The sequence below is a fragment of the Phacochoerus africanus genome, chromosome 1, assembly GCF_016906955.1.
Source record: "Phacochoerus africanus isolate WHEZ1 chromosome 1, ROS_Pafr_v1, whole genome shotgun sequence".
Lineage (NCBI taxonomy): Eukaryota > Metazoa > Chordata > Mammalia > Artiodactyla > Suidae > Phacochoerus > Phacochoerus africanus.
The window spans coordinates 6,736,653-6,750,421 of record NC_062544.1 but is presented as its reverse complement, the minus strand read 5'-3'; the positions used below and the strand labels follow the sequence as shown (position 1 = coordinate 6,750,421).

At 48.4% G+C, this 13,769-nt stretch overlaps 1 protein-coding gene across 2 annotated transcripts in view; it reads left to right on the top strand.

The window, feature by feature from the left end:
• Positions 1-13,769, top strand: part of SEMA5A (semaphorin 5A) — a 525,937-nt gene that overhangs the window by 368,294 nt on the left and 143,874 nt on the right. For both annotated transcript variants that reach the window (XM_047769187.1, XM_047769155.1), the window contains 2 exons: positions 3,878-4,013; positions 12,106-12,310. In XM_047769187.1, coding sequence (XP_047625143.1) covers positions 3,878-4,013; positions 12,106-12,310 — 341 coding nt within the window. The remainder of the gene's footprint in view (positions 1-3,877; positions 4,014-12,105; positions 12,311-13,769) is intronic.

The following is a 13,769-nucleotide window of genomic DNA, read 5'->3' as shown; positions in this document are numbered from 1 at the left end:
TCTTTCGGGAAAAAAAAAATCAATGTTTAGGTTCTGAAGTTGATTTGCTTTCCAAAACCTTGTTTAAGAAACAGTGTCAGCTGCACAAGATGAATGTTCAGCTTCCCAGTTGACATTGATTTTGCACACAGTGGGAGCTTGGCTTACTTAGCTCTTCATTCGCCTGGCTGTGGGCGTAAACAGACGATTTAAAAAGTTATGAAAGTCCCGTGTCCAGGCCATTCCAAGAGGGTGAACGGCCAGTTTAGACACCTGCAAAAATAAGTTTCAGACTGTTCCAGTCTATTTGTCCACTGTCGCAAATGCCCATCTTGTTAGAAACAACCCGGTATATTTAGCATCTGTACTGACAGAAGTAGAATCGCTAGACCTCCGTTTTCTCTCTCCAGTACTTCTCCTCGCTGGGTCTGGAAACAACGTTCTGATACAGTCAGCTCCAATCCCATGCTATTCCTCCCCCAACCCCACTTGTCAGCCTGTGCATTGCCCTCCCAAGAGATGGCCTCGTTCTCGACCAGACTTTCTCCAAATTGAAAGAAAATGATGGTCTGAGGATCAGCTCTGTCCTGTCTCTGAACTGATGGCTGAAAGTGCCTTGGCCAAGCTTCCTGGTGCTTTGCTCATAGGTCTGACTTTTCTCTGTATATAAGGCCCCTCAGCACTGGGGAGTGGAGACAGAGTTCACGGTTCTAGCTCATTCCGTTGCTAGGGCCGTGTGGTTTTCTCAAACCCTTAGGCGTGAATGAGGCTGCTGGAAACGATATACTCTACAGCAGAGTCCCAGAAGGTTTTGCTTGGTTTTTTTCCTGGATGTCTAAAACTGCTGGCTCACAGATAATAAAGTAGTGGGAGTTTGGGGGCAAAAGTTGTGATTTCTCTTCCCTCCTTAGGGGATGAAGAGCTAGGAGGAACTTTACTTTCCTAGCAGCTGCTTCCAGAAGACCGAGGAAGCAAACTCTACATTCCAGTACCGTTGGGCTCAGCAGGGTGGTGGTGGGTGAGGCTACTACCCCCAGCCTCACCTGCCTGGACTCTGAACAAGAAATAAAAGAGAGCAGCCTCGTTATTGCCGTGAGGATGGATAGAGGCCAGCTTGCAGCAGGGGGTTGAAGGTCTTTTAGCCAAATGGGCTTGTGACCGCAGATCCCAGTCCAAGCCTTCTCGTCCGTGAGGTCATGGACGTCTAGACCTGGGCTGGCCTCACCCACCTGCAGGGATGGGCAGGAGAAGGCAAATATGTAGTTCTGGCAGGTGGGCCCATCCTGGGAAGAGGGGGAGGAAGAGCCACTAGAGAGTCACCCATTTCCTCCCAACCCACCCTTCTCAGATCACAGGAAATGCTGTTTGTCTTTGTTGGTTTGTTTTTTAGGGCCCCAGCCAGGGCATATGGACGTTCCCAGGCTAGGGATCTAATCAGACCTACAGCTGCCAGCCTACGCCACGGCCACAGCAACACAGGATCCAAGCCGCATCTGCAAACCTACACTTCAGCTCACGGCACCGCCGGATCCTTAACCCACTGAGGGTGGCCAGGGATCAAACCCATGTCCTCATGGATTCTAGTCGGATTTTTTTCTGCTGCACCACAATGGGAATTCCCTCAGGTCACAGGAAGTTAAAGGGCAGAGGCAGCACTGGAAAGTGTATATGTGTGTGTGTGGGAAAAAGTGCCCACCAACACCTGTCAGGGATGCTCAGGCTGGCAGCCCCAGGGGCACTTGGGGGCTCTCCAGGCTGACACCAGAGACCCCGACCAGTCCCCTTCAGAGGGAGTGAATGCAGTGAACTGAGCAATGAGATGCCAGCAGGGAGAGGAGTTTCCTCCCTTCCTGGGAAGAAGCACTGCACTGGGGTCAAAGGTGTGAACTCTGGGGCCCTGGAAAAGCAGCTGTAAATCCTGTTTAAGCCGTGATGTGGGTTCAATAACCTCCCAGTTCCTTGGTTCCTGGGTCTGTAAGATCAGGCTGGTCTCAGAATCTAGAGGTTCACTGACTGTGATAAATAAGATGACCCCTGTGAGGTGCTCGGCACAGGGCTCAGGGAGATAGTATTACTGTTGTTGTTGTTGTTGTTATTATTATTATTATTATTATTATTAACCATCCCCCTCGACTGTCACTGTCCCAGGACCGAGACGTGGTCACCTGGTCCCTGGATGGAATCCCTGCTGAGGGGCTGGCCGGCCATTCTTGCTCTAACAGAGTTGCCTTCTCGATCTTTCTGAAGTCCGGTCACACATCCAAAGTCTATTTCTTTCTTATACTTTTTGACTCCTCATATACTTACTTTCCAAAGATCATATAAAAAAGAGTAAAATTAGCGATAGGAAGAAGTTCATGTTTTTGTTTCACTCTATTCGCCCGCAGTCTGGGTTTGCATCTTCCCGCCAGACTCTGGTTCTCTGTGCTGGAGCTTCCAAGGAACCCACACCCTTGCTCGCAGGGCTCCAGTCTTCCCAGGAAGGCGTTTTGTTGTTGTCGTTGTGTTGTTTTTATTACTGTCCACATAGAACTGTCACAGAGATTCAGGTATTTCCTCTTTGGATATTGAGATTCAGATAGTTCCTCCCCACCTGGAGTTTTAGTTCACTTCTCCCATTTGGGAGCTGGGTAATCGGGCAGGTGTCTGGACCTTCCTGGGCTGCCGCTTCCTTATCAATGAACTTCTCTTACCTTGTAAAGGGCAAGTGAATTGGAATCTGTAAAGCCTTTGAAGTGGTGTCTTCCACCTGCTCAGTGTTTGTCAGATAAGCCGAGCATCATCAGGTGGATAGCTCCATGTTCCTGATTTTCCCTTGATTCAGGGCAAACAACCGATACGTGGACCTGGTATTGGCGAAGAGCAGTAACATGAAAATTTAAAACCCAAGCTGAGCTCCCAAGGCAGATTTATTTAACAAACAAAACATTGCTGTTTCCACTTGGGCTTAGTGAAAGGGGTCTGGGCTCTGTGAGCCTCTCAATTGCAGCCTTCAATTCGGCAGAGCTGGAATCTCCATCAAGTTTCATGACTTCCTGTGTCAGTGCTCTGGCAGGTGTCTCTCTCTGGCCAATTGAATTTAAAAGGCTTTTTAATTAAAAAAAAAATAGGTTCTGTGTAGGAATGTTCTCTGATAGGCACTGTTAGCAAAATGCTTTTAATGGATTATTTTTTTTTTTTAAGAATAACAAATAGCCATAGCTATCTGGGACTTTAAAAAAAAAAAAAGGGAAAAAAAGGGAGTTCTTGTCATGGCTCAGCAGGTTAAGAACCCGACTAGCATCCATGCAGACACAGGTTCAATCCCTGGCCTTGCTCAGTGGGTTAAGGATCTGGCATTGATGTGAGCTGCAGTGTAGGTTGCAGATGTGGCTCATATCCCGCACTGCTGTGGCTGTGGCGTGGGCCAGCCTCTGTAGCTCTGCTTCGACCCCTAGCCTGGGAACCTCCATATGTCATGGTTGTGGCTCTATAAAGAAAACAAAAGCAGTAACAGCAGCTTGCCCCACCGCCAGCTAAAGTAACCAGATAAACGGGTGGGAAGAGCCCTGCTAGGCTGATGAGAGGCCCGTCCCCTGGAAGACAGTCTTTTTCCTCTGGGAATTGGAAAGGCATTACATAGAGCTCTTCAGCATCCTTTGTCACACCCATCGTGGCTGGGTGAATTAATCCCATGAGGCAGGAGGGCAGGTGTCATAACTGCTAAATACTGTTGTTTCTACAGTGAAGTGTTCGTTCTCCGCCCGAGAGTCCCCGAGGACACCACCTTGGCTGTTGAGGAGACTGATCTCCAATCTTCCTCCCTACAGGCGCTTGCTCAGCATCACAGGGTCTGGGGAGGGCCGTGGTCCCCCAGCCCCTCTGACCCACCTCTCCCTTCTCTTCCCTCGTTCCCCAGGAATAGCATCGCTGCCTCGGCCGTGTGTGTCTTCAACCTGAGTGCCATCTCGCAGGCCTTTAATGGACCCTTCAAGTACCAGGAGAACTCCCGGTCCGCCTGGCTGCCGTATCCCAACCCCAACCCCAACTTCCAGGTAATTCCCGGGACAATGGGGCCCTCCTTCTGTCACCCCACCCCCACCCGCAGAGAGATGGCAGGAACCTTGTAGAGACAGACTGGCTGGGACAGTTGAAACCCCAGTGCATGCACAATTCCGTGTGAGCTGCGCCCCTCCTCCAAGCCCCCTGGACAGTCCCACAGTCAGCGTGTCTCATGTAAATAGACCGAGGCCTTTTGTCAGCTCAGGCGCCCGGACCCAAAAAGGGCCTTTTGTCAGCTGTGATTCCTGAGGCTGGACTGAAAGAGGCCAGCATAATGCAGCAGGTTGGGGAGTCCAAGCTTCAATTAGTGCTAATGATGGTGGACTCTGTGTCCCCAGAAACTCTGATTCCTAATGAATGTCGCTGTCATGAATGGGTCCCGGGCACAGAGCCGTTGGAGATGCACAAACAGAATTTGAGCTCTAATTGGCAAATGTGGCGAGATTAACCATTGGGGTGAATGGGCTGTGATGGGGCAGCGGTGGGGAAAGGAGAGCAGATGGAGGCCGTGCATTTAGACATCACAGAAGTGCAGCGTGTTCAAGCTGTAAGCCCGTCTACCCATGTGCGGAAGGCGCTGGAGCCCAGGGGTCAAGCCGTCTACTCCTGTTTGGTTGGTCAGCAGGTGTATTAGTCAGCTCAGGCAGCCATAACAAAATGCCACAGGCTGGATTTTTATTTTCTCGCAGTTCTGGAGGCCAGACGCCTGTGATCAAGGTTCTGGTCGGTTCTGTTTCTGGTGAGAGCTCCCTTCCCAGCTTGTAGATGGCCACCTTCAGTGTGTCCTCGTGGGGTTTCTTCTGAGTAAGCATGGATAGATACTAATCCTGGGAGGCCGGGGCTCCATCCTTAAGACCTCATTTAACCTCAGTCGCTGCCCCAGAGGCTCCAACTCCAAATGCAGCCGCCCAGAGGACTGGGTTTCAACAGATCAATGTTAGGAAGACACAGACTTCCATGCATAACAGCAGGCTTCCCTTGAGGGCTTATCTTCTGAGAAGGACTTTCCCAGGAGCATCATCACCTCCATCGTGGGTGTAATTTTTAGGACCACCAAGGTTGCATTATGTGGTGCATTCTGCCAAAAGTCCTGTGATGGGTAACAGCGCCTCCCACAGTCAGAGGAGGGTGTTGAGCCCCCAGACACATCATCGGGCCAAGGACACTGCTGATTAGTGGCTGAGTTGGAATCCCAACCTCGGTCCTGAGATGTGAAGCCTTAACCTCTTCTACCTAGAGGACCTGCAGCTATCATAACTAATCCATGCTTGAATGGGGTCCTGTATCCAGGCCTCCAAATTCTGATTGGTTTATCATCCCAACACACACAATCTCTGGCTTTTTAGAAAACTGGGGGTATGGAAAACTCAATTATCTTACACTTTACTTGGTCTTTGGCAGGGACCCTCCAGTTCTAATTGTTTGTTTGTTTGTTTGTTTGTTTACTTTTGTCTTTTGTCCTTTTAGAGCCACACCTGCAGCACATGGAGGTTCCCAGGCTAGGGGTCCAATCGGAGCTGCAGTTGCCAGCCTGCACCACAGCCACAGCAGTGCGGGATCCAAGCCGTGTCTGCGACCTACACCACAGCTCATGGCAACGCCAGATCCTTAACCCACTGAACGAGACCAGGGATCGAGCTCGCAACCTCATGGTCCCTAGTTGGATTCGTTTCCGCTGCACCAGGATGAGAACTCCATGGTTTATTTGTGTGTGTATATATATATATATTTTTTTTTTTTTTGCAATTCTAATTGTTTTGTTTGTTTGTTTTTCCTAAAGATCCTGGGCTTGAGAATTGGAAAGGGTTTCCACATCCACTTTACCATTTACTGCTTTACTTGGGCAAATAATTTAGCATCTGCCATCTCCCATTTTCATCAATACAGTGAGGAAGAAGGATTTTAGAATGTTTATTTTTACTTACTTTGTCTTATTTTCCCTTTGAGCAGCTCTGCTAAGTGGACATCATTAGTCTCACTTATAAGTCAGGAAACTGAGCAATCGGGTTTATAGTTATTATCCAGGCCTTGCTGCTGAGAAAGCGCAGTGCCAGACAAAGAGATGCAGGCAAGCCAACACTTTGGTGGGAACCAGACATGAAGTAATCACTTGTCCTGATGACAAATGTGTTTTGTGTAATTATTACCTGAACACTGACTCTCTCGGCGCCTTTGTTCAGTTTCCCGGCCCCCGTGTCCCTGGATCTTAGGGCATAGTAACAGTTTAGGAAGGTTCTTTGTAGGGGTTCCTGTTCTGGCTCATCAGGTTATGAACCTGACTGGTATCCATGAGGATGCGGGATCAATTCCTGGCCCCTCTCTGTGGGTTAAGGATCCAGTGTTGTCATGAGCTGCAGTGTAGGTTGCAGACAAGGCTTGGATCTAGAGTTACTGTGGCTGTGGGTGTAGGTCGCAGATGTGGCTTGGATCCCACATTGCTGTAGCTGTGGTGTAGGCCAGCAGCTGCAGCTTCGGTTCCACCCCTAACCTGGGAACTTCCAGATGCTGCAAGGCCAGCCCTAAAAAAGATAAAAAGGAAAAAAGAAAAAAAAAGAAGGGCCTTTGTAAAAACCATGAACTCTATCAAACCCTTTAAGAAAGCCCAATTGTAAAATCCAGAAGGTTTAAAAAAAATTAGCAGAGATGCTCAGGATATTTTTAGTGTCTTTTTAATGTCTTGATTTTCTGTTGCAAAAGTCTTCACAATGAGCAGACTTAATAAACTTTGTGAAGCTTTACCGCCTCCAGGCAGTAGCTTGTAGCCCCTTTGTCTGGATGCATTGGTAGCACACAGCATATCCCCTCATTTCCCAAGGCCAAGGGCATCTGGTTTTATAATGCCAGTGTCACCCCGAAGGGCCTGCTCACATTTATCAGACAGGAGGGGGGATATGCAGGGTAAGGAATGAAGCGTGCAGAACGTGGCATGCATTTCCGCCAGGAAGTGGCTTAGCTGAGCTTGTCTTCCTCGGGTAGAATTTGAGATGTGCATGGGACCAAAGTTATAGATTACGGCAATTCTTTGTATAACTTCTGGTACAAATTAGTGCCAAGTGTTTTCTTGTGGTTTATGGTATTTGCTAACCTTGCTAACATGAAGCAACCTCACTGACTTTCATGGGACCATCGAGGCTGGCATAGGGCGGGGATATGTTTTGGATTAAATATCCCTCCACTAGTCGTGTATAGGGGCCTTATGTTTGCCATAACCAACAGTGAGAAGTGGTTAGGCGTTCTGTTGTTTGACTACTGACATTTGGGATTTTATGCAGTACTTACACACTCGAAGCAGCTAATTCATTAGAAGAGCAGAAACGTGATGCAGGTGCAGGAAGAAGAATGGGTTGGGAGGAATAGTGCATCATTTTTCAAGATTTCATACCGAAATCTCCATTGAAAACAATAGCAAAACAAAATACTATTATTTCTTATCAATTGCCGTCTCGAAACCACTGTAGTAAGTGTGGTGGAAGTCTTGCTGGGTTGAGGCTGCTGTTCCCAAAGTCACCTGGACTCTGGGCCACACTAGGATAAGCATCACTCGCTTACAGAAAACCTCATCCAGACCCAGTAGCACTGCTGTGATGGGGACAGATTCGGGAGTTTTCTGTGCAGTGGTGATTACCAGCAATCAGAAAATGATGGAGCCACCATGGAAAACAGACCCTCAAAAGTGGTCAAGCAGATGAGGGGGCCCTTGTTGGAGGACCAACTGAAGCGCGTGGCCAGGCTGTCGGCACCTTCTAGTACCTAATGCAAGTTTGCAGCAAGATGGCTGGAAGGTACCCTCCAAGTCAGGCCCTCGCAGGAGTTCCCCTCGTGGCTCAATGGTAACGAATGTGACTAGTATCCATGAGGATGTGGGTCCGATCCCTGGGCCTGCTTAGAGAGTTAGGGATCTGATGGCTTTGCCGTGGGGTGAGCTGTGGTGTGGGTTGCAGATGTGGCTCAGATCCTGCATTGCTGTGGCTGTGGTATAGACAGGTAGCTGCAGCTCCGATGTGACCCTAGCCTGGGAACCTCCATATGCTGCAGGTGTGGCCCTAGAAAAAAAAAGAAAGAAAGAAAGAAAGAAAAAAATCAGGCACTTGCACTGGCCAGCGGATGAGGGGGGAATCTGTTGTCCTTGGAACAAACAAACCAGAATGCAAGGGCTCCTGTGTTAAGAATTAGTGGAAGTATCGATCTTACTACTTTCAGAGATGTTAACAAGACAGCTATAATGGAGGGTGAGCCGCAGGAGGACCAGAGCTGTGTTTTTACTCTTTTTATTGTTTTCGTCTTGCCCAGAGTGCCCGGGGTGTCCCACAGACACTAGGGGAGCCCAGGATATCAGGCACAGCCAGAGAATTTGCAGCCCATGAGAGACTTGGCTAGGTTCCTTCTGATCCAATAAATATAGGCTGTAAATTTAAATAGCTTTCAAAATATTTGAAAAAGAATCCTTGGGTGAGATATTCATTATAGGCTGGCACATGAAACCAAGACATTGTAGAGTGTAGAGTATCGTCTAAAACCAGCTCTATAGAGTTCTGTCCCGGCTCAGTCGGTTAGAAATCCAGCATTGTTACTGCTGTGGCTCTGGTTCCAGCTGTGGAGCAGGTTCAATCCCTAGTCCGGGAATAACAATCTCGTCAATCAGTTCCACCCTGTGGGGGTCTTCCCACACTGCTAAGTGGTCCTCTAACACTCGCGGGGTGTCCAGCAGTCCAGTTCAATTCTGACTCTGTTTACCCGGAGGGTAAACATCAGAGCTCACAGGCAAAAGGCTCTTCTCTCTCCTTGACCCCCACTTCAGATGCCAATCGCAAGTCCAAGTTGTCCCCCAGGCTTCCGACCTATGGGTCATAGATGGAAGGTTCTGAGGACCCCTCCGTAGGCTGATTCGTTGTCTAGACCAGTCACAGAACACAGAAGCATCTTATTTACTCCATCCCTGGTTTCGCATAAAGGACATAACTCAGGAAGAGCCAGATGGAAGAGCCATGTAGAGCAGGATGTGGGGGAAGGACACGGGGCTCCTTCTGAGCTGGACTCGCTCCCCCATCTCCTGTGTTCACTCACCCGGACCCTCTGAGAGCTCTGCCCTTTGGGGTTTGGGGGGGAGGCTTCCTTAGGTAGGCAGATTGATGAAATCACTAGCCATTAGTGATGGACTCAGCCTGCAGCCCCTTTCTCCTCCCTGGAGGTCAGGGGCTTAGGACTGAAAGTTCCAACTCTCTAATCTCTAATCCCCTGGGAACCTGCCCCTGTCTTTAGGTATTTTCCCAAAGTCCACTCAGTATCATAACAAAAGATGCCTTCGTGCTCTCTTCACCTAGGAAATTCCGAGGGTTTTAGGAGCTTTGTGACCAAACATCAAGATCCAATATCTATTTATTACAAATCATAGAATCACAAGGACCATTCCGGTTACTGATTTAAATTAGAGGGTGGTAAAAAGGGCAGGGGGCTATCAGGGGTCCTGTTAGACAGTGCCCCCCACCCACCCTGGAGTCTCCTGGGTCCACAGATTCCTCAGGAGCAGCCAGAGGTCCTCGGCTTTCTATCCTACCTCCTGATGTTTCTGATGCCAGTTTTTCAAAAAAAAAAAACCTGGGTACAGACCCTCCCCTGGAGGGCAGGTGGCTTGTTGCACCCTGTGCCTTTAGAGTCAACAGCCAAACAGCATCACTTTTCAGAACTGGAACGCCCCAAGCCCGGCAGAGCTCTCCCATGTCGTAATGCATTTGTGAACAGGCCATGTCTCTGTCCTCCAAGTGTTAGTGGCATATATGGTAATTTCATAAAACCTCCTGGCACGGCCCTCCTGCCCCAATACAACTGCCCTGTATTCATTCGCCCATTGATTCCTTCCTTCCTTTATTTATTCACTCATTCGCTCCGGCCCCTGCAGCTCAATGGACCATAGAATCGCTGCCTGCTCCTAGGCAGGCACATTGACCATTGACCATTGTGTGAATGGCTTCTCCGTGCCAGGCACACAGCCCTGTTCTTTGGCATTTACAAGCACTTGCAATGAATTGACAGATGCTCTCCACGGAGCGTTTCAGGTGGCCCCACAGCAGCCCTGTGAAGGGAACAGAGGAAGTGCTTCTCTAGCCACTTTCCAGATAAAGACAGAGGCTGGGAGGCAGGGCCTCATCTGAGACCACATGGCTCCTGGGTCACCGAGCGGAACCTTCACCTTCACCTGACCGTCCACCACCTGGCACCCAGGCCATCCACGCAAGGTCGTGACATTAAACCGCGCCTTGCACCAGTCTCAGAATCCATTCACTCCAAGATTCTTTAATTCTACAATCGGCCTATCATTTTAGGGCATGTAGGGTATTTTATCCAGTGCTACAAAAATATCGTCTGGTTTTAAAAAGCCATTTCCATCTTAGACGTCTGTACCTCCAACCTATTATAAAACCAAGTATTAGAAATGACATGTTAGAAAGGTAGTTTCAGGTGGTATGGACAGGGAAATTCATTTCCATCAAACCTGCTTAGATGAAGCTCTGCCGAGGATCAGCCTTTATTGGTACCAGGATTTAAAGTTTATGAAAGAAATGAGAATTGCTGGTGATAATTTTCTGAGTCTGTGCTCTGCCCTGGGAAAGCTCTGCTTGCTTTCCTACTCCTCTTTTAACCTCGTCCTTGCCCTAAACCATCCTACAGAGCACCTGCCAGCCTCTCCACAACACGGCTCTGAATTTAATTCTCAGCAATTTCCAGGCCTGATTTTTTTTTCCCCCCTGTCCATCCCAGCTTTCTCTTCGTGGTCTTTCCTCTGCCTGAGATCCTTTCTCTTTCCTTCTGATTTCTTCTTGTACGAGCCTTCTCTCTCCCCATCATCTCCCTTCCCCCCTCACTTCTTTCATCTCTTATCCCCCTCTCTTTTTGAAGATTCATCATTATTGGGGAGGAAGAGATTGCGCTCTGCCCGTCTCCATTCTTCTGAGCAGTGTGAAGAATTAAGTTGGCACGAGTCAGATTAACAGGAGAAAAATCAAGCAAAAGCTTAAGAACAGATACAGGTGGGAGGGACTGAGTGAGCGACTCCTCAAAGTGGCCAAAACACTTACCTTCAATTCCATCTTCAGCTAAAGACACCAGAGAATGTTGAGGGTAGAGCTTTGGGACTCAAAAGGGGAGGAAGGTAGTTGACCTGGAGATAGAACAGCAAAGCTTTCGTAAATATATTTTTGCTGGGCTGGCAGAGACAAGGGGACAGGACGTGGGGTCCACTCTCTAAGCCCTGCTGAGTTCCACCCCTCCCACGTGGCCCATCTTCTTTGCAGCCATCTCTGGTGGTGGCTCTCTTCCAGGAACAGGCCCTCTGTCTAAATTCTTTTAGGCAGTTAAGGGGAAGGTCCAAGCGCCGAGTTTTTCGGGCCGTCTTTGTTCTTCAGCTCAAAATAATTCGCCTGCCGGAGAGACAGTTGGGAATGGCACATTTTGCCCCCCGACACGATGTTATTTTTCAGAGGCTCGACTCTAAACCAGTTTTTCATTTCTTCTCGTTTCGAATATGAGCACAAGGCCATAAGGCCCGCATAGAGTTTCGTAGCCCGCGTGAAAGACGATAGGATGTTTCATAGTTTACAGATTAAAATGACCTAGTTTTATCTCCGTGGAATCCGTATCTTGCTTATAGACCCGAGATCCAAGGAGAACTAGGAAATCTGCATGAGGCATTTGATTGCTGCATTTTCAGTATGGGCACCTGATTTATCTGGCAGGTTGAGTGGGACGCAGCAGGTAGGCAGCGTCCGAGGGACTCAGCAGGTGATGAGGAAATTTTATGCCTGTGCTGTGAAGGCCGCAGTGACTTCCGCTTCCTTCTCTTAAAACGTCTCATCACTTCTTGATGAGGGACGTTGAGAGACTCCCCCAACCCCAGTACAATGAGTTCAAATCTGAAATGGGAGAGATGCCCAGGCTGGGGACTTGCGGGAGGACGAGGAAGGGAGCATGTTTGCACACCTCGGATCTTCAGGCCCCCAGTCACCCTCCGGCCCCCGTGGTCCGCGGTGACCCGCGTTGGCAGCAGGGTGCAGGGAGCGGGTGCCAGTAACGGCCTGTCTTTCTCTGCAGTGCGGCACCGTGGACCAGGGCCTGTACGTGAACCTGACGGAGAGGAACCTGCAGGATGCGCAGAAGTTCATTCTGATGCATGAGGTGGTGCAGCCGGTGACCGCCGTGCCCTCCTTCATGGAGGACAACAGCCGCTTCTCCCACGTGGCCGTCGACGTGGTGCAGGGCCGGGACGCGCTCGTCCACATCATCTATTTGGCCACAGGTAGGCGCGCGCCCCGCCTCCGGGGAGCTTTCTGCCATCGTCCGATTTGTTTTAAATTCTAAACACGTGAGAGCATGTGGTATTTGTCTTCCTCTTTCTGACTTACCTCACTTAGGATGAGAGCCTCTAGTTGCATCCGGGTTGCTGCAAAGGGCATTCTTTCATTCTTCTCTAGGCTGAGTAGGATTCCGTGGTTTATATGTACCACATCTTCTGTATCCATTCCTTTGTGGATGGACATTTCAATTGTTTCCATGTCTCGGGTATTGTAAAGAGTGCTGCAATGAACATAGGGGTGCATGTATCTTTTGGGGTTTTTTTATAGTTTCCAAATCTTCATTTTTATCTATTTTTTTAAATTACTTCCCCAATATGATTTTTTTTTCTACTGTACAGCATGGTGACCCAGTTATACACACATGCATCCCTTCTTTTTTCTCCCACTATCATGCTCCGTCACAAGTGACTAGACATGGTTCTCAGTGCTGCACAGCAGGATCTCATTGCTAATCCATTTCAAAAGCAGTAGTTTGCCTCTGTTAACCCCAAGCTCCCAATTAATCCCACTCCCTCCCCCTCCCCCTTGGCAACCACAAGTCTATTCTCCAAGTCCATGATTTTCTTTTCTGTGGAACCTATGTCGTTTTGAATTATAGTTTTGTCCAGATACATGCCCAGGAGTGGGGTCGTGGGACCATATGGTAGTTCTCTGAATATATACATATACGTATGACTGGGTCACTTTGCTGTACCGCAGAAACTGCACAACATTGTCTATCGACTATACTTTAATTAAAAAATAAATAGTATAAAATAGGTAAAGGAAAAAAAATGAATTCTAAACATGCGATCTCAGTGTCAAGTTTTGGGCCTGTCTCCTCTCCCCCAAGCAGCAGAGCCCACAATGCTCCCTTTCCGTCGTCTTCCTCTGGAAGTAATTACATCATCTTCTTTCACTGCATTAGTCATAATTTTAATTGGAAAAGCAGTGCCTGATTTTTTTAAACTATTATTTCATAACTACTCGTAAAATAAGTCTCTTCTTGGCAAGACCCTTTTAATTAGGATAATTCAAGACAGTGAAATTTGTTAGAGGGCATTGCTGAATGAAACATTATCCTGGGTTGTGATATGATTTGTGATTGGTCTAAATAAACCGTGCTCACAGCAGTATATTCCTGTGGGAGGATGGTATATAGAAGCATTCCAGAGAACGTGTTTGAGGGCATAAATAACAAAACATTTTACAGAAAACACAAGTAACACTCCTTATCAAGTTATCAGGGACAGTTGGACCTGTTTGGTTTCCATAATAACTCACCTGTTGAAGGCAGGTCCCATCTCTTGTTCGTTACCTGGACAGTGCCCGGTGCCCAAGGCCACCTTCATGGCAGGGTCTTAGTTTTGCAGACTGGCCTTGCTTTTTCTTGCTTCCAGGTGCTCCTCCATAAGCTCCCTC